The following is a 20087-nucleotide window of genomic DNA, read 5'->3' on the forward strand; positions in this document are numbered from 1 at the left end:
CATAAGCAAGTATGTGCTTAGGATAATAAGTCTGTGACCTGACTACCATCCAAAGCAACGAACGGTCCTCAACCGACACAAGCGGAACCAATGCAATCCAAGCCTCGCTCGAATGCCTAACCAAGACCAGATCCAAAGTACCATTCCGCCCGATCTCCAATTATCCTTCATATATATTCCATATGATATTAATATAATAACAACAATAATATCTTTCCTATCTCTCACGAGTGACAAACAATCACTCGACTTCTACCGGATCCTATAACATAGTAAGTTACACGATTCTGACATGCTAGTAGGACTCATAGGATAAGGATATATATATTATTCTAGACTTTATTTTATGCTTGTGCATTAAGTTCTGAGGCATTGAATGAAACCCACTTGCTATATATATATATATATATATATATATATATATATATATATATATATATATATATATATATATATATATATATATATATATAGGGAGAGGCTATTCAGTAGCCGGCTACAAAATAAGTTATTTTGTAGCCACCTCCATTTACTATAATTTTATATACTAATTTACTATAATGTCAATACATATTTACGATAGTTGGGTTACTATAACATATGGGGATATTTACCATAACGTTATATTAAACCACTTAGTAAGGAGTTACTATAATCTCGTAAATTAACATAGTAATTATCATAACTCAAAGTGGCTACAGAATAAGTTATTCTGTAGCCAGCTACAGGATAGTAGTTCTATATATATATATATATATGGAGAGTATATTCAGTAGCCAGCTACAAAATAAGTTATTTTGTAGCCATCTCCATTTACGATAATTTCATATACTAATTTACGATAAGGTCAATACACATTTATGATAGTTGGGTTACTATAACACAGGGAGGTATTTACCATAATGTTATAGTAAACCACTTAGTAAGGAGTTACTATAATCTCATAAATTAACATTTACGAGATTATAGTAACTCCGGTTTACTATGATAATTACTATATATATATATATATATATATATATATATATATATATATATATATATATATATATATATATATATATATATATATATATATATATGCAAGTGGGTTTCATTCAAGTCCTCAGAACTTAATGCACAAGCATAAAATAAAGTGCAGAATAATATGGGTTATGCACCGGGCCTTGTCTGGGTAAGATACGACCAAAAGTTAGCATTTCATCATGGTGACACGATCATCAAGGCACCATCTTTTCCGCTACTTCAGTCGACTCCCTGATCCATCATTGTTCCTATTAGGATATACGTGGATGCAACGCAGAGACGCAATTAATCAATGGTAACCACAACTCTTAAATATATGATTATGCTCCACAAGCTAACGAGCTAGCTTTAATGACTAACGTACTGGTCTACGTATCTACGTCGTCAAGTAAGGCTTCGCCTCCAGAAAAATATTTTAGTTCTAAAATCCTAATGTGTTTCAGCATTTTATCGATTAAACATATATTTTCGAAATAGAGCTCATTTAGCTACCTTAGCAAACTAATTATTATGGAGCGACAAAATTACAGTGAGCACCTAAAAATATGGCCATCAAGGTGAACAAGCAAGTCAACAATGGAGCCAAACGCATTTGGGTGCCAAAGGAGATCATTTCCAACATGAAGAGTGTCGACGAAATATGGTCGATAGTCCATCGAGGGGGGTGCACGTGGTGGTAGATTGTCGGTAGACGGTGCGTGTAATCAGGAACCAGATGGTGACACAAGGCACAGAGACAGTGATTTAGATAGGTTCGGGCCGTCTGATCGACATAATATCCTACGTCCTGTATCTTTGGTGTATTGTATTGAGATCTAGATGGAGATGTCTCCTTTGAGGGGGACCCCTGCCTCTCCTTATATAGTCTGGAGGAGGAGGGTTTACAAGTAAAGTATCATATTTGGTACTATTACAATATCTAGTACAACTTGTAATCTTGCTGTGCACGCCTTGATCTTACGGGCTGGGCCACCTTGGATGGTGCGGCCCATGTACCATCTTATGGTACCTGGGGGTATATCCCCCACAGCTAGTCTCCGAGCGCCATGTATTCTGATGCGACACGCCATTTTAACCTTCTCCGAACAGTGAGGCTTGAGTTCTTGACATCTCCGACCACCGTTGTCGCCGGAGAAGTAGGTTGTCCTAAGAATGTATGGTGCTCTTAAGAAGAAAGAAAAAGATTTCCGTCCTGGGAAGTGTGCCCACTTGTATTTCTAAAAATAAATGTAAGTGCGTCTTGAAACGTAGCGTCTTTGATCATCAGAGGTGAAGTGGTCGAAAAACAAGAACATTCACCGCAAGGTGAAGTGTGTCCACTTAGTCCCCGAGCCTAGTAGTAGGTGACGCAGACACGTGGTGCCAGGGTCTAAAAAGAATTCCCAGTTAAGTTGAGAATCCAATCGTCGTACAGGCGATACGAGATGCACCGGCAGGTGCATCGTACCGATGTAGTCCCCAAGCTTGTTGGAAGGCGAGGTATGAGCCTTGTAGCAAGGTCTAAACGAGAAAGAATATCCCAACTGTATGCGAGTCGCTAGTCGCATGTAGTTGAGACACAAAGTCCCCGAGCTATGGTCGGAGAGTGGTCGAGGCAGTCCTCGAGCACAGGTCGAGGAACGAGCCATGAAGTCCCCGAGCTGTGGTCGGAGAGTGGTTGAGGCAGTCCCCGAGCACAGGTCGAGGAGCGAGCCACGAAGTCCCCGAGCTGTGGTCGGAGAGTGGTCGAGGCAGGCCCTGAGCACAGGTCGAGGAGCGAGCGACTAAGTCCCCGAGCATAGCTCGAAATTCCTACAATATAAATATGTAGAATGGTAGTACATGATGTACAAAATAATAAATTATGGAGAAAAAATCAGCAGTGAAGAAACAATGCTCAACAGTCATTTGCAAATGATGTGATAAAGCAGTTGGTGCTTTGTAAACATCAGTGTTAATATGAAGTTTGTGTTTATACTTAATATAAACCGCCCAACCAGTTAGTATGTAGCTGAGTCTCCAGCTCTAGCTAGCCCGTTAACCATAACGCGGAGCCCGTGCACGTGTAGGAAGAACAAAGCGTCGCTAAGGAGCCGCTGCCGACCACCCATAACACAGAGGGTAGACGCTCGTGTACATGTAGGGAGAAGCCAGAGACAGGGCCGTCTCTGGAGGCATCGAGCATCAACATGACTGGTCGAGGATTTGCATTAAGTATAGCTGTATGTTATATTTAAGATGGTATACATGGACAAACATTATTTGAAGAATAATCATGACAAGGACGTTGTGGAGAAACGTCATAATGAAAATTGTGTTAAATATAAATATTAGAAGTGTACTTATCTTTGATAGAAATCTGATCGGTGGCGATGAAGTCGTTCGGTCCTCGAGCTTTTTGACCTATCGTCATGACTGTGGTCGCGATTGTCGTAGCGCCATTCTTTGCAGCGATCATCATTGCAACGTGGTCTGGTGGTCGATGTGGTCGAAGCTCGGCTGAGCCGCTCGGGACGTGGTCTGGTGGTCTGGTGGTAGGAGCTCGGTGGAGCCACTCGGGACGTGGTCGACGTGGTCTGCCGACAACTCGACGTGGGCTCAGATGGCTCGCTTGGTGTGTGACTATCACTCACCAATTAGCTCGCTTTCGGCTCACTTGATGTCCAAGTCACCGAAGAAGTCGTCTAGATGTATATCTCGTATTGACGTAGTGTAGGTTCCCAATAGCTAGCTTCTTTTGTACTTGATGACGCACATCATGCACATTGGAGTCAGAGTCGGAGTCGACACTATCAGGCGGAGGCAGAGTCGAATTCTCTCACGGTGGCGACAGTGCATTGACAAAGCAGGACGACGCCGTGCTGATGGAGATGAATTCCTGCCAACGAATAGATACATGGAGAAATAGATCCAGAAATACATATATACTATGTATATTGTAATAATAAAAATATAACTTAGCTTGTCTATTTAGGCGACGCGACCCATGCATGTGCATTTTAGCATGCAGGCTGAAAGATCATGACCATCCATAACAAACTGCATGGTCTTGTAGATCGGATCGTAGGCCTCCCTGGTTTGCTCGATTGGATTTTTTTGTTATCTTCTTGGTCAGCTTGACGTGGTTGGATCAAAGTTGATCTCGTGTTGTGAAACGTAGATGATCATTGCTTTGTTACTCCATGGATGTACCACATCATGCACGTGTAGGTGTATACACGCACGCAAACCTCTGTATTCAATTAGCTTGGATGTCCTTTTTGTTGGTTGAGGATGACTTGTACATCGTCTTTTGCATGGAGCTAGCTGTAGCTCGATACATCGATACGCCTTTCTTTGTTGATTGCCTGGAGCCTTGATCGCACGCCGATCGCCGGTCCAGGCCCTCGCGACGAGTAAGCGTCCTCCATAGTAGCTGAAGTTGCCATGGATGTCGTTGTTGAAGAAAGATCCCATCTGGTTCACCGGAGGATCAGCGCACATGACCCCTTAAGGGGCCCCTACCTGGTGCGCCACTGTCGATGAAATATGGTCGACAGTCCACCGAGAGGGGTGCCCGTGGTGGTAGATTGTCGGTAGACGGTGCGTGTAATCAGGAACCAGATGATGACACAAGGCGCAGAGACAGCGATTTAGACAGGTTCGGGCCGTCTGATCGACGTAATACCCTACGTCCTGTATCTTTGGTGTATTATATTGAGATCTAGATGGAGATGTCCCCTTTGAGGGGGACCCCTGCCTCTCCTTATATAGTCTGGAGGAGGAGGGTTTACAAGTAAAGTATCATATTTGGTATTATTACAATATCTAGTACAACTTATAATCTTGCTGTGCACGCCTTGATTTTACGGGCCGGGCCACCTCGGATGGTGCGGCCCATGTACCATCTTGTGGTACCTGGGGGTATATCCCCCATAAAGAGCACCAAAAAAGTTTGGATCTTGAAAAGGGAAGTGAGAAGCTCGATGGACTTCGGAGAATTTGGAGACTTGGCAAAGTATGGGTGCATTTCATGGGGTGCATTATTATAGACAAGGTAATTCCCCTTCCTATGCCATGTAACTAGATTTAATTTCTTGCAATTTCAATTAGCATCTAGTTCATTTTCATGCCTAGGTTTGCATTTGCATGTTTAATCTTTTGTCTTGCATACACTAGGTATATCTTATGGTAGGTTTGCTCGATTTCACTCTTAACCCTTGGAGCAAACCTACATGGTTTAAATTGTTTAGGAGCATGACACATAGCTTGTTTTACAATTGTTCATCTAATATGTGCCAAAGTCCAAATTGTAGATAATTTCTCCCGAATATCACTTTCAAAAATGATTCTCACATTCATGTGATGTCATATTTCAAGTGGTATTTTTTATTCTAAAATCAATATGCATGTTTCCTACAAGTATTCCATACTAGTGAGCACAAATTTAGGGGGAGGTTACTCTACAAGTTGGATGCTTTGAGACTAACACCTTTTCAACCTTATCATGTGTGTAGTAGTCTCATTGCAAAGAAAATAGAGTCCCCGGAGCTAAGCATCATACTTCAAATATCCACCACCTATTGCAAGTGGTATAAATCAAATTGGTTTCCACGTGTGGTATTTCTAAACCGATATCATCATGTTGATTTCACTTTGGTATTTATATGCTTTCTCCATGCATTATATAGATTAAACTCCCATGAGCATTAATTTGCCAATTATGCATAAACTACATTCTCCATCATATATATGCATATATTTAGGGGGGAGCTTAGTCTATGTAATATGAGAGTCAAATTTTATGACCTATTCCACTCCACATACAAAGGATCACAAAGTTTGACCCTCCCTTGTGCTACTAATGTCTTCCTTTTTGGTGTTTGATTCCAAAGAGGGAGAATTTGTAGAACCAAAAGAAAGCCCGATCATAATAATTTACAAGTGGTAATGATAATAATTTATAAGCGGTAATGGTTTAAGAAAGGGAGGATAGTGGATTATGGAGTTAGGGGGAGACTTAAATCCATAATGCCACATGGGGACATTTGCAAGGGCAAGATAAGTTTCCAAAGATATTTACATGTGATATGCATTAGCTTACTTATGGTATCTTTAGCTTAAATGTGCTTACATGTGGTATCTTTTAGCATCATATAACCTTGCCATTTGCATTGCATCCTAGCAAGTAAATAGTTTTTAAATTCCAAAATTTTATTATTTGCTTGTTTTGGTCGTGTTGTCATCAATCACCAAAAAGAGAGAGATTGTAAGGAAAATGGACCCTAGGCCCATTTACTTTGGATTTTGGTGTTTGATGACCAACACGACCAAATTGGACTAATAAATTTGCAAGTAATTGTTTTATAGTTCAATATGGTGCAAGACGTCACTTGGACGAAGACGACATGATGATCCCACGATCAACACCATAAGCAAGACCCTAGAAGCACAAGAGAAGACCCAAGATATCAAGCATAGTCCAAGCATGAAGATGAAAACCAAGCCGGACGCAAGATCATGAAGAAACGAGCTCGGCAGAGGTGACCGGACGCAGCCCTTATAGGGACCGGATGCGGCTGATCAGTTGCTCAACAACAGTAGGCGTTAGGAGCTATGACTAGATGCTGAGCGAAGCAGTGACCGGACGCACCAATGACATTGTTCTTTTGTAATGGCAATGTTTTCAGCATGACCGGACACAGCGGCACTGGACGACCGGACGCACAAAGTACAACGTCTGATCGAGTCTAGAGAGGTTCCAGAGCAGCACCAGCACGATCGGATGTGTCTGATCGAGTGAGACCAGACTCAGCCCATAGTCCGATCAACGTGCGTGCTCTAACGGTTGGGACGACTAGACGCGTCCGGTCAGGATGACAGCAGCATTCGATCAGTAGCAGAAAGCTGGGTTTCGCCCCCAATGGCTACTTTCTCGGTAGGGCTTATAAATAGACCCTCCAACCGGCCATTTGAGAATAGGAGAGTTGAGAAAACATACCAAGGGTGTTGATACACCATTTTAGTGATCTCCACTTGTATAGTGCTTAGTGATTCATTAGGTGATTAGTGTAGGTACTTTGCAAGGTGCTTAGGTTGATTAGACCACCGCTTATGCGTGTGCTCTAGGTTTAGGCCTAGTGTTTAGTGAGGTTTGCATACCTCTTATCACTCGATGCTTGCGTGTACCATTGTTATACATTGGAGGGGCTTGTAGTCTTACAAGATCACACCAATCACGTTTGTGGTGTAGCCGGCACCGTGTACCGAAGGGGAAAAGGCCCATGGCGGTTCAGCTAGAAGCTTGATAGTGAAGACGGTGGAAAACATCCGGGAGAGGCTTGTCGAAAGACACGTCGGAGACCCACTTGCGTATGGGGAAGGCCCAAGGCTATCCACAGAGTTACCCGACCGGGAGCTTGGCCCTTGCGAGGGATTCCTTGCGAGGGGCTCCAACGAGGACTAGGGGGAAGCTTACGCTCTTCTCGATACCTCGGTAAAAATACTGGAGTCATCGATGGGAGTTTGTATATCTCTACCTTACTCTTTAGCTTCCGCATTTACATTGCAATCTTGGTGTGTGCTTTACTTTCCTAGCTTAGTAATAGGCTAGTTGGTAGGTTTGGAACCTAGGTTGCATAACTCCTTTTACGGTAGAGATAGCAACACACCTAGCAAAATCATAGTTACACATTTAGATAGTTTATCTTTTATATAAGTTTTGACTAGGTGAAATTGGAGGCCATAGTTTAGAGTTTGAGTTTTAAGTTGCCTAATTCACCCCCTCTCTTAGATGTCACGATCCCTTACAGTAGGGATGAAAATGGATCAGATCGGAGCTGATAATGGCTTCCTCATGTGGTAGAACCGTCCAAAATAGCACACTTACGGAGGCGCTCATCTTCCACCAGACACTAAACACCCCAAAAGTAAGCTACAACAGCGGTATCCATCGGGCACACCACTAGGGAGAACCTGAAAGATCCACATTTTCCCCAAGGATCCAATAATGAGAACAAGTCATAATATAGGTCCATTTCATACATTAGAGTTTCTTAAAAATTTTATTATTACATTATCAAATGTCAGAGTGTGGAATGATAAACAGCGGAATTTAAAATAAACATCTATCGATAAGAACGAGGATTCGTCTGAGCCCACCAAAAGAATCCTCCACATAAAGGTACTTCTCATGCATCACCTGCAATAGGGGTAAATAAACCCTGAGTACACAATGTACTCACAAGACTTATCTGACTAGTGGGAATAATTTCCCGACTCCAAGGAATATGATAAGCTTCATGGTTTGCTGGTTTTCTTTTAGTAGAAAGTAATACTAATAGTGAGTTCTTATTTATGTTATTATTACCAGCCATATTAAGTTATTATCTATCCAGTCTATATAAGCACTTGTTCTATTTTCAAGCAAGAGTTGAGCAATCAGTTCCATTTCTTCTTCTTTCAACTTTCAGTTCTTACTACGATGCTAGAGGTAAGATAAGTCGTACCGACTCGACGGTGATTCGTGAACCAATATGCCCAGTTGGGTGCCCTGAAAATACATGCCCCGCTTGTATCCCAGGCACAAGCAGGACTAACCCATCACCCTTCTATCCTGGGTGTCCAGGTCCTCGTCCAAACTTGGACTCCAAGCCCCCCACTCCTGAGTCCCGGACTCAGTGCGGTGCAAGGACCTCCACCATCTTCACCTCCAATCAGTCGGTCCGGAAAGAGTCGGATCCACGACAAGAGAGCAACAAGTCTTCCCTGCGCCCATACCCAAGTATGCGCTCGGGACAATAGATCTGTGACTTGCCTCGCGTCCATTGTAACGACCGGTCCTTAATTGATACAGACAGCGAAAAAGTGTAACCGAGCTATGCCATGTTGGCCGCAGGACAACCCCTTACACCCACCACTCTCAAACCATATCCCTGCCTGGTCACCATTTTCCTTTTCATTATTTTATCATGAGTGATTATAGTTTATCACCTACTTGCGAGTAACGGTAGGTTACTCACGCTACCAATATCCTGAGCATAGCAGCTACTCGACCTATACTAGTAGGACTTATGGGTGGATATATTTATGCACGTAGTTTCCATAAAATATCTGTAACTTAAATGCACATCATATACATATATATTTAGTGATAAAAATAGGGGTTATGCATCGGGGTTTGCCTTGGGCAGACGGGGTGTCAGCAAAGTCAGCAATTGATGGCTCATGTACTCCCTCTTGCACGAGAACCTCCTCCCCGTACTCCTCGATCACCTCCTCGTACTCCTGCTCGCCCGTAGTCACAAACTCTACCAACTCGTTATCTACATGCATGAAATGATGATGCAATGCTTAGTAATATGGCAACAACAACTCTTAAAATAAGAATACATTTACCAAGCTACTAAGCTAACTCTAATGACTAATACGTAAAGTTACCTATTATTCCCACTAAACAGGTATGAAATATTTTATGTATTATCTTAGCAACTAAAGGCATCCTTATTGTTAATATCAATTTACTATATATATGATAAAACAAGGTGCACTAGCTACCATATTTATCAACCTATTTTAAGGCTACAAAAATTACAGTGAGCACATAATAATATAATGAACCTACTGTAAAAAAATTTTAGGGCTAGCACTTCTACCAATGCATCACAAAAATTCATTCTCTAAATAACCATAATAATAATACGTATTTCAAAATAATAAAGTAACCCTAAAGATATCACTGAACTATACGAACTAATTACACTAACAGATAGATCATGAATTTAGGAATCTAACAAAATTTATTTCACAATAAATAAATAAATTCAAATGAGCTCTAGAGGTGAAGAAATGATATTATTGGAGGAAGCTAATCATGCTATTAGACTTGTTGACCAGCACATGACTATGAGTCTTTGGTCCTTAACATGATGAAGGGGGGTGCTGGTTCATTTATGCAGGTCAAGGAATTAATGGAGGAGGAGACCACGGGTCAAAAAAATATTGGAGAATGAGGGAATTATTACAGGCTAGCTACCTCAGTCGATTGCAGCTTAGGAAGGAAGTTCGATAGAGCGCAGCTTTCTCAGGCAAGAACATAGGAACTCGATTTGAGGAGTAAGATGGTGAGCGGCGGAGCGCAGCTCTGAGGCTCGACGTGATGGGAGGGTTGCGTGGCGTGTCCTTTATAGGCAGGAGACGCGCGGCTGGAGGTGGAGCTGGCACTGGGAAAAATGCCTGGCGTGCGCGACGCACCATGGCAACGGCAGCGCAACGTGCGCTTATAATTTTGCAAGGCGATTAACAAGCGAAGTAAAGGCGTGTGTGATTAGAACAATGAGAGAGGACAGTGACACATCGCGAGATTGATGGAGATATTGCTGGTCTTAATATTGGGTGCTAATCCACTTTTGAGAAAAGAAAAAGTTTTTGGATTAGTCACACTTGGACTTGCATGCACGTGGCTAGTTGAGGAGTGTGTTTTGGGCTTAATGTGTAGGTGCTGCTGGTGCATGAACGTGTTGCGCGAGTAGCAAGCGAGTGGCGTGCTCAGCGGGCTGAGCCTGTGGAGAAGACGACTTGCGCAGAGAGGAGCATCATGGTCAGCTAGCATAGGGTAAGAACGTGCAGCCCTACAGCAAGGCATTAATGGACGTCACGCGAATTTCTACGAGTTGCTGTGTTCGGTCATCTTCGTTTGCTGAAGAGCGCATGCAACACGCTAGAGGCTGCTGCGTAACTCGCCATTCATGACACGGCAAAGTAATGACACTATAGCGAAACTTGCCAGTGAAGTGTACTGCAAGCGTGCTAAGCGGGCTTGCTCTACGAGTGTGCTGAGGGCGTGCTCCGGGAATCAAGAAGGAGATGAAATAGCGAGAGATGGAGTTGGATCAGGATGACAATAGTGAGTTGAGCTGTGCTGGAGAGTATTTGACAAGGAATAAATTAGAGCTCAAATTGAGAATTAGCGCAATAAAATTTAATTTCTCATTTTACCACATGCAACAATACATAAACATGATGCTCATAACATGATTTTAGCAAAAACTGTACAATGTAACATCGAGGGTGTTACACCTCATATCCTAATCTATTTTTTTATCAGATTCAGAACGGATCAGATATTATACGGATTCAGATGCGAATTCGGATCAGATATTATGATGAGAAACTATTCATTAACCAAAGTCATAAAGCGACAATACATCACGAAATAATCACCATCAATTCACCACTTCGATTTAAGAGCTCACAAAATTAATACAAGTTCTCCGTTTAAATTTAAGAGTATAAAACAAATGTGTAAAAAATAAATATTCTTAATTTGGCAAAACTTTACCTTCACTCTTTGCCGTGTACTAGTCCTCCACTTTGGTAGATGATAATTCTTTTATCTCCTGTAATTTCAATGTATCAGCCTATAGTTGACGAGCTTTGTTTATGGACTTCAATATAATAATACTTGTGTCATGGGCCAGGCTGACTTGTATTCTTGCCGCTTGGGTGCTTTAAAATATTACAATTATTATAAGCATCGCGTGTTCAATTATCGGTTAATCCATATCCGTCGGATTTCGCCAATTCCATATCCTACACCGCATCCACATATAATCGGGTTCGGATTATCCGTATCCGCATGGATATTAAAAACACTTCTCCGTATCCATAAAATTCGTATTCGGAGCAGATCAGAGCAGAGAGTTATCTATACCACTTGTGCTTTTGCATTGTAAGTGGTCGTAGGCCTGTGGATAATCATGCAGTGATTTTTGAAATCTAATTATAGTACCGATTTTTCTTGGCTTGGTGCCTGATTTCACTTGTTCTGTAGGGTCTTTCTTCACTCTAGGAGACAATGGCTTTGGATTTGAAGATACTGGCCAGGCTTACTCGTGCTCCACGGGTTGCAACACATGCTGATATGTCCAAAGACTTGCTAAAATCTGCAAGTGTGTTGTCTCGTCTCAAAGTGTGTTAACGGAGTGAGCTATTGTGGTAGACGACGTCAGACAGAGAACAAGATCGAACTAAAATTATAAATTCAAGGACTAAACCGGCCTTTTAATAGTTGAGGTACGAACTTGAGCTTGGGATGAAAGTTAAGGACGAATATGGTTATTTCGCCTAAATTAAACCGAAACCAGCCAAAATCCAAGTGAAACAAGCGCAGGCGACGGTGGTGCTTTGTCCGCTTGTCTCACGGGCAGGTTGCAGGCGCGTGCCCCCAGTCTGCCCGCCACCGCCCGAGCCCAGCACCAGGCTTCCTCCACGTCCACGAACCCGAGGCCTGGTCTGGCCCTCGCAAATATCACGGCCCAAGCGAAAAGCAACCCGGCCTCTGCCCTCGCAGCGGCTGTGGTTGCGGTCGGCGCCACGCGCAGGGCCGCAACAGCCACCGCCGCTTATCCGCGGCCTCATCGCCTCCCTCCGGCCGCGGGCGCCCCGGGAATCCCCCGCGGCCAATCACAGCACGCCCCCGGGGCGATTGCCATCCCCCTTTCCCACTTCCCCCGCGCTCGGTCTGGCATCTATCTCCCTTCGCCCCGTCAGCGCCAACGTGTCCCGGCTCCCGCCACCAAATCCTCCTCCCCCTTCACCGAGGCACTCCCTCCGCCGCTCCTGTCCTCTCCTCCGCCAGGAGACGACGGACGAGGACACGGACAACCTTATACATTCTCCCGCTTCCCGCGCTCGCCTTCTCGCTTCTTCTCCTCTTCTCCCACCCCCTGCTCTGTTTCCGAGGGACGGCGGCCGCCAAGAACAGGCGCCGGCCGGCCACCGAGAACAATCCTCCAGCCACGAGCCACTCTCCTTGCCTTTACTCTAGTGTAGATTTTTTTCACTGACTGAGCTCGAGCGTCGCGTTCGTGTCCAGGCGTGTGTTTCTCCGTCCGCCGGCTCCGTCCTGTGAACTGACGCCATGTCGTCGTCTCTAGTGTCCACCCCATTCGCCGCCGCGGCGCAGAAGCAGCTCCTGGCGGCGCCCGTGCCGCTGCACTCGTTCCTCCTGAGCAACCGGCGCCAGCCGCCGCGCCGTGCCGGCGCCGGCGCCATCCAGTGCACGGTCGCCGGCGGCAACGGCCTGTTCACGCAGACCAAGCCCGAGGTGCGGCGCGTGGTGCCGACCGACCCGCGGGGCCTGCCGCGGGTCAAGGTCGTCTACGTCGTGCTGGAGGCGCAGTACCAGTCGTCCGTCACGGCCGCCGTGCAGCAGCTCAACGCCGACCCGCGCCGCGCCGCGGCGTTCGAGGTCGTGGGATACCTCGTCGAGGAGCTCCGCGACGAGGACACCTACGCCACCTTCTGCGCCGACCTCGCCGACGCCAACGTCTTCATCGGCTCCCTCATCTTCGTCGAGGAGCTGGCGCTCAAGGTCAAGGCCGCCGTCGAGAAGGAGCGCGACCGCATGGACGCCGTCCTCGTCTTCCCCTCCATGCCCGAGGTCATGCGCCTCAACAAGCTCGGCTCCTTCAGCATGTCGCAGCTGGGGCAGTCCAAGAGCCCCTTCTTCCAGCTCTTCAAGCGCAACAAGGCCAACTCCAGCAACTTCGCCGATAGCATGCTCAAGCTCGTGCGCACGCTGCCCAAGGTGCTCAAGTACCTGCCCTCCGACAAGGCGCAGGACGCCAGGCTCTACATCCTCAGCCTCCAGTTTTGGCTCGGCGGCTCGCCGGACAACCTCCAGAACTTCCTCAAGATGATCGCCGGCTCCTACGTGCCGGCGCTCAGGGGCGCCGGCATCAAGTACGACGACCCCGTGCTCTACCTCGACTCCGGCATCTGGCACCCGCTGGCGCCCACCATGTACGAGGACGTCAAGGAGTACCTCAACTGGTACGGCACGCGCCGGGACGCCAACGACAGGCTCAAGGACCCCAACGCGCCCGTCATCGGCCTCGTCCTGCAGAGGAGCCACATTGTCACAGGAGACGACGGGCACTACGTCGCCGTCATCATGGAGCTCGAGGCCAGGGGCGCCAAGGTCATTCCCATCTTCGCCGGCGGCCTCGACTTCTCCGGGCCCACCCAGCGCTACCTGGTCGATCCAGTCACCGGCAAGTCGTTCGTGAACGCCGTGGTGTCTCTCACCGGGTTCGCGCTCGTCGGCGGGCCGGCGAGGCAGGACCACCCCAAGGCCATTGCCGCGTTGCAGAAGCTCGACGTGCCGTACATTGTCGCGCTCCCGCTCGTGTTCCAGACCACGGAAGAGTGGCTCAACAGCACCTTGGGGCTTCACCCCATTCAGGTGGCGCTGCAGGTCGCGCTGCCGGAGCTCGACGGTGGGATGGAGCCCATCGTATTCGCCGGCCGGGACCCCAGGACAGGCAAGCCCCATTCCATTTCTCTCATTCCCTGACAACATACCTGAATGTCTGTATTTTTCTAATTTCTGGGACACCTGTACTTAAGCTGAATTGTGATGTACTTGATGCAGGGAAATCACATGCATTGCACAAGAGAGTGGAGCAGCTCTGCACTAGAGCCATCAGATGGGCAAAACTGAAGAGGAAAACTAAGGTGTGCCTGTGGTTCCCATAAAGTTACTGTATACTTCTTATTAGTTCTGCACAGATTGCAAATTCTAGGAGTAATACAGAGTAGAGAAATGTTACAGCTCTAATTTTGCCACCCCCCCCCCCCCCCCCCCCCCCCCACCCACCCCACTTCTTGAGTGCACCATTCGGGCTGAAACAAATGACTTGTAGATTACATGTTAACTGAACATACTAGCTCTGCTACTTCACTAATCAAGCTGAAGGCTACTGGAAACGAAGAATTTGTTATACTCTAGACCAATGTCATTCTAGGTTACATGTTAATTAACCAACGGTGATAGTACGAATGCTTCAATCCTGCTACTATATCATAGATTTCAGTTTGATAGTGAAGTTGTTGAGCTGAAAACCATAACTGAAGTTTTTGTTTTTCATAGATACGGAATGCCACAAGCTTGCTATGATAATAATATTCTCAAGACAGCCCATTATTAATAAATTATACTTGATGACAATCTATAGCTTCCAACTTACTCAAGGCCAAATCCATCAAAATGAAAAATCTATAGTAAAAGGGCATAATTCTATACTTTGGGTGCGCAATTCTTGTTTCCATCGATGTGGCCATTTCATTAGTGAAAGACTAAAAGCTCTGCACTTTCATGACATGCTGTTCATCAGCTGAAAAATACTGATACTGAGCAATCAGTCCCTGTATGCATAAGTTCCAAAATTAACCTTTTCTTTTGTCTGTCTGCCTGTTTCCAGGAGGAGAAGAAACTGGCAATCACTGTTTTCAGTTTCCCACCTGACAAGGGCAACGTGGGGACTGCAGCATATCTGAATGTGTTCAACTCCATCTACTCTGTGCTGTCAGACCTCAAGAAGGACGGCTACAACGTTGAGGGTCTCCCAGACACACCTGAAGCCCTCATCGAGGAGGTGATCCATGACAAGGAGGCTCAGTTCAACAGCCCCAACCTGAATGTGGCTTACCGGATGAATGTGCGGGAGTACCAGGCACTCACCTCCTATGCCTCCTTGCTGGAGGAGAACTGGGGGAAGCCACCTGGGCACCTCAACTCTGATGGCGAGAACCTCCTTGTCTATGGGAAGCAGTATGGCAATGTCTTCATCGGAGTGCAGCCCACTTTCGGGTACGAAGGTGATCCGATGCGGCTTCTGTTCTCAAAGTCTGCCAGCCCTCACCATGGCTTTGCAGCATACTACACCTTTGTTGAGAAGATCTTCCAGGCCGATGCTGTTCTGCACTTTGGAACACACGGGTCCCTGGAGTTCATGCCTGGCAAGCAGGTTGGGATGAGTGATGCTTGCTACCCTGACAGTCTCATTGGCAACATCCCCAACATCTATTACTATGCCGCAAACAACCCATCAGAGGCTACGGTCGCCAAGCGCCGGAGCTATGCAAACACCATCAGCTACCTGACCCCACCGGCTGAGAATGCCGGTCTCTACAAGGGGCTCAAGCAGCTGTCAGAGCTCATCTCCTCTTACCAGTCTCTCAAGGACACCGGGCGTGGTACTCAGATTGTGAGCTCAATCATCAGCACTGCAAAGCAGTGCAACCTTGACAAGGATGTCCCACTGCCCGAGGAGGGGGAGGAGCTCCCACCAAATGAACGTGACCTGGTCGTTGGAAAGGTGTACGCCAAGATCATGGAGATAGAGTCACGGCTCCTTCCCTGTGGTCTACATGTGATCGGCGAGCCGCCAAGCGCCATCGAGGCAGTGGCCACACTGGTGAACATAGCTGCCCTCGACCGCCCGGAGGATGGCATAACTTCGCTGCCCGGCATACTTGCTGCTACAGTGGGCAGGGAGATTGAAGATGTGTACAGGGGAAGTGACAAGGGCATACTGGCTGATGTCGAGCTTCTGAGGCAGATAACTGAAGCTTCGCGTGGCGCCATCACCGCCTTTGTTGAGAAGACCACAAACAGCAAAGGGCAAGTCGTCAATGTTGCTAACAACCTCAGCAACATACTTGGCTTTGGTCTGTCAGAGCCATGGGTTCAGTACCTGTCCACGACCAAGTTCATCAGGGCAGACAGAGAGAAGCTGAGGGTTCTGTTTGGGTTCTTGGGGGAGTGCTTGAAGCTCGTCGTGCAAGACAATGAGCTGGGCAGCTTGAAGCTCGCCCTCGAGGGAAGCTATGTCGAGCCTGGCCCTGGCGGTGACCCGATCCGTAACCCAAAGGTGCTCCCGACAGGGAAGAACATCCATGCTCTTGACCCACAGGCCATCCCAACCACAGCTGCCTTGAAGAGCGCCAAGATCGTCGTGGACCGTCTCCTGGAGAGGCAAAAGGCCGACAATGGCGGCAAGTACCCTGAGACAGTTGCACTTGTTCTGTGGGGCACTGATAACATCAAGACCTATGGTGAGTCACTGGCTCAGGTGCTGTGGATGATTGGTGTCCGGCCAGTTGCCGACACCTTCGGCCGTGTCAACCGTGTGGAGCCTGTCAGCCTTGAGGAGCTTGGGCGCCCAAGGATCGACGTCGTCGTCAATTGCTCGGGTGTCTTCAGAGACCTTTTCATCAACCAGGTATGAATTCAAACATCACTGCCTTTGATCTTTTGCAGTACACAATTTGCATCGATACATTACTGCACTGATTGAACCGAATAATTTACTCATGGAACAATGCATTTTGATGCCTGCAGATGAACCTGCTGGACCGGGCAGTGAAGATGGTCGCCGAACTTGACGAGCCAGCAGAGATGAACTACGTGCGCAAGCATGCCCAGGAGCAGGCAGAGGAGCTCGGCGTCTCGCTGAGAGAGGCGGCGACAAGGGTGTTCTCAAACGCATCAGGCTCCTACTCGTCGAATGTGAACCTGGCTGTGGAGAACGCGTCATGGACCGACGAGAAGCAGCTCCAGGACATGTACCTGAGCCGCAAGTCGTTCGCGTTCGACAGCGACGCTCCGGGGGCAGGCATGAAGGAGAAGCGCAAGGCGTTCGAGCTCGCTCTGGCGACGGCGGACGCCACGTTCCAGAACCTCGACTCGTCGGAGATCTCGCTGACGGACGTTAGCCATTACTTCGACTCGGACCCGACGAAGCTCGTGCAGGGGCTGCGCAAGGACGGCCGGGCGCCGTCGTCGTACATAGCCGACACTACCACGGCGAACGCCCAGGTGAGGACGCTGTCGGAGACGGTGCGCCTCGACGCGAGGACGAAGCTGCTGAACCCCAAGTGGTACGAGGGGATGATGAAGAGTGGGTACGAGGGGGTCAGGGAGATCGAGAAGCGGCTCACCAACACCGTTGGGTGGAGCGCGACGTCTGGGCAGGTCGACAACTGGGTCTATGAGGAGGCCAACTCCACGTTCATCGAAGACGAGGCGATGAGGAAGAGGCTCATGGAGACCAACCCCAATTCGTTTAGGAAGCTGGTGCAGACCTTCCTGGAAGCCAGTGGCAGAGGCTACTGGGAGACATCGGAGGAGAACCTGGACAGGCTCCGGGAGCTCTACTCGGAGGTTGAAGACAAGATTGAGGGGATTGACAGGTAAATTGATTTGCCAGATAGGTCGGTCGGTTCCAGCGTTCAAACAATAACGAGCTTGGAACTCGTCTGTCTCATCGAGACACTTGTACAATATGTGTGTGATTTTTATATAAACTTGTAACATGCAATACTGGAGGATACAATCTTTAACAGAGAGGGTGGAGGTAATTGGAAAGAAGCACGAGTTGAAGAAGCGAAAGCGATGATGTTTTGTGTAGAGAGGGTTTATTTCTCTCACTTGTAACTTGTTTTATTCACAGAGACCGAATCACAGAGATGAGAATATATCAGCCTCATGACCTGCCTTTGAAATATCACTTGTTCTTTCAGTTCACATGCTGATAGCATGTTCGGGAGGCCGTAAACGATCGTGGATTATTTACTGCTGGCTGGTTTGGTGTGAGAGAAAAACACTGTTTCCGGCTGGAAATTTACGATCGTTTACGAGCAAGCGAACAGGCTAACTTGTGCAGCTTCTCCTTTTGATTGTTTTCTACTTTTTCGATAACCAATTACGAGGGTGTTTAGATTCAATGACTAAAGTTTAGAAGGTGTCACATGAGGTGTCGCATGGAGTATTCGGATGCTAATAAAAAACAAATTACACAATCCGTCAGTAATTCGCGAGACGAATTTATTAAGCCTAATTAATCCGTCATTAGCACATGATTACTGTAGCATCACCTTGTCAAATCATAGACTAATTATGCTTAAAAAATTCGTCTCGCAAAACAGTTTCAATCTGTGCATTTAGTTTCGTAAATAGTCTATATTTAATACTCCATGCATGTGTCCAATATCCAATGAGACAATGACTAAAGTTTAGCCCTGTTCGCTTGGCTTATAAGCCGTACTTTTTCAGTCAACGAACAGTCAGTCTGTTCATTTCGGCTGGATTAGCTTATAAGCCATGGGCTGAAAGTACTGCCGGCTGGTTTGGTGTGAGAGGAAAACACTGTTGACTGGCTAATAAGCCAAGGCAGATACAGCCTGCCGAATAAGCTAAGTATTTTTCTCTCACAATAAAATCAATCAACAATACTTTTAACCATGACTTATCAGCCAAGCGAACATGGCACACGAGGTGGAACCAAACACCCCCGGAAAGACGGTTTTGTACTATTGCTGATGGCTTAATTGTTTAGAGTAGTACATCTAAGAAGATCATTCCATAGTGGTGCCTTGTCTGGTATGAAGGTGAATAGGACGTCTGAAGTCTGAACCTGCTAATGCATTTGCTGCTATTGGCTTTTTCTCTGATCTTTCCCAAGGTTCTCATTAAGTCAGTATCATCTTTAATCGATGCAGTTGGATTTGCGTACTGGTCCATTAATCTGTCCTCCCGTACTGGCTGCGATCTTAGCAGACATAAACATAAGCATCAGATGTTTTCGTTTAATAACTATAACTAATAAAAATAAATTAGACACTATAATCTCTATGCGGTTATGATAAACTTATCAAGCATTGATATATATTATTTTCCATCCATATTCATATTCATAGTTCTTTTATAGTCGAAAAGCAGAGTCAATGGCATCGAACCTCGACCTAGTGTAAAAAACTTTTGCAATGACCTGTTCGTTTTAACTTATCAATTATGGTACAATATTTTTCTCTCACAATAAAACAGCATCAGCCGGCTTATCAGCCGCAAAAACCATAGACCGAACAGCTTGGCTATGTTCCTCGACCTATCGGCTTGGGGATTTTGTGACTATCTGACTGTTTTTCTTTTCGCTTTGTGCATGGCACCTTCGTATATCTTCAATATATAATTATAGTTGAAAGCTTAGCTTCAGTTTTTTTTGTTTTTGTTTTGCGAATTAACCTTAGCTTCAGTTATGATGACTATTTCTACAACCCATGCCTCATAATGTCATTAATATATATATTAATTTCCAAATTTTATTCTCATTAATTATTACATTTCTTTTTATATCCTTAAGTTAGTTAAAACTCTTGTGCTAATTGCATCTTTTATTAAATCTCCTTTTGTATTTATCAAAACTAATGATTTTATGTCATAGACTGCAGTCTTAAGCACTGCGATGGCATAAATAGTC

General features: G+C 46.1%; 1 protein-coding gene across 1 annotated transcript; it reads left to right on the forward strand.

The window, feature by feature from the left end:
* The first annotated feature begins 12550 nt into the window (after window positions 1-12550).
* Window positions 12551-18338, forward strand: LOC136492751 (magnesium-chelatase subunit ChlH, chloroplastic). The gene is made up of 4 exons (XM_066488760.1): window positions 12551-14309; window positions 14420-14502; window positions 15249-17051; window positions 17171-18338. Exons 1-4 carry the CDS (start codon window positions 12905-12907, stop codon window positions 18023-18025), a joined length of 4146 nt encoding a protein of 1381 aa, XP_066344857.1. The 5' UTR covers window positions 12551-12904; the 3' UTR covers window positions 18026-18338.
* The last annotated feature ends 1749 nt before the right edge of the window (window positions 18339-20087 follow it).

The sequence above is a fragment of the Miscanthus floridulus genome, chromosome 11 (genome assembly GCF_019320115.1).
Source record: "Miscanthus floridulus cultivar M001 chromosome 11, ASM1932011v1, whole genome shotgun sequence".
NCBI lineage: Eukaryota > Viridiplantae > Streptophyta > Magnoliopsida > Poales > Poaceae > Miscanthus > Miscanthus floridulus.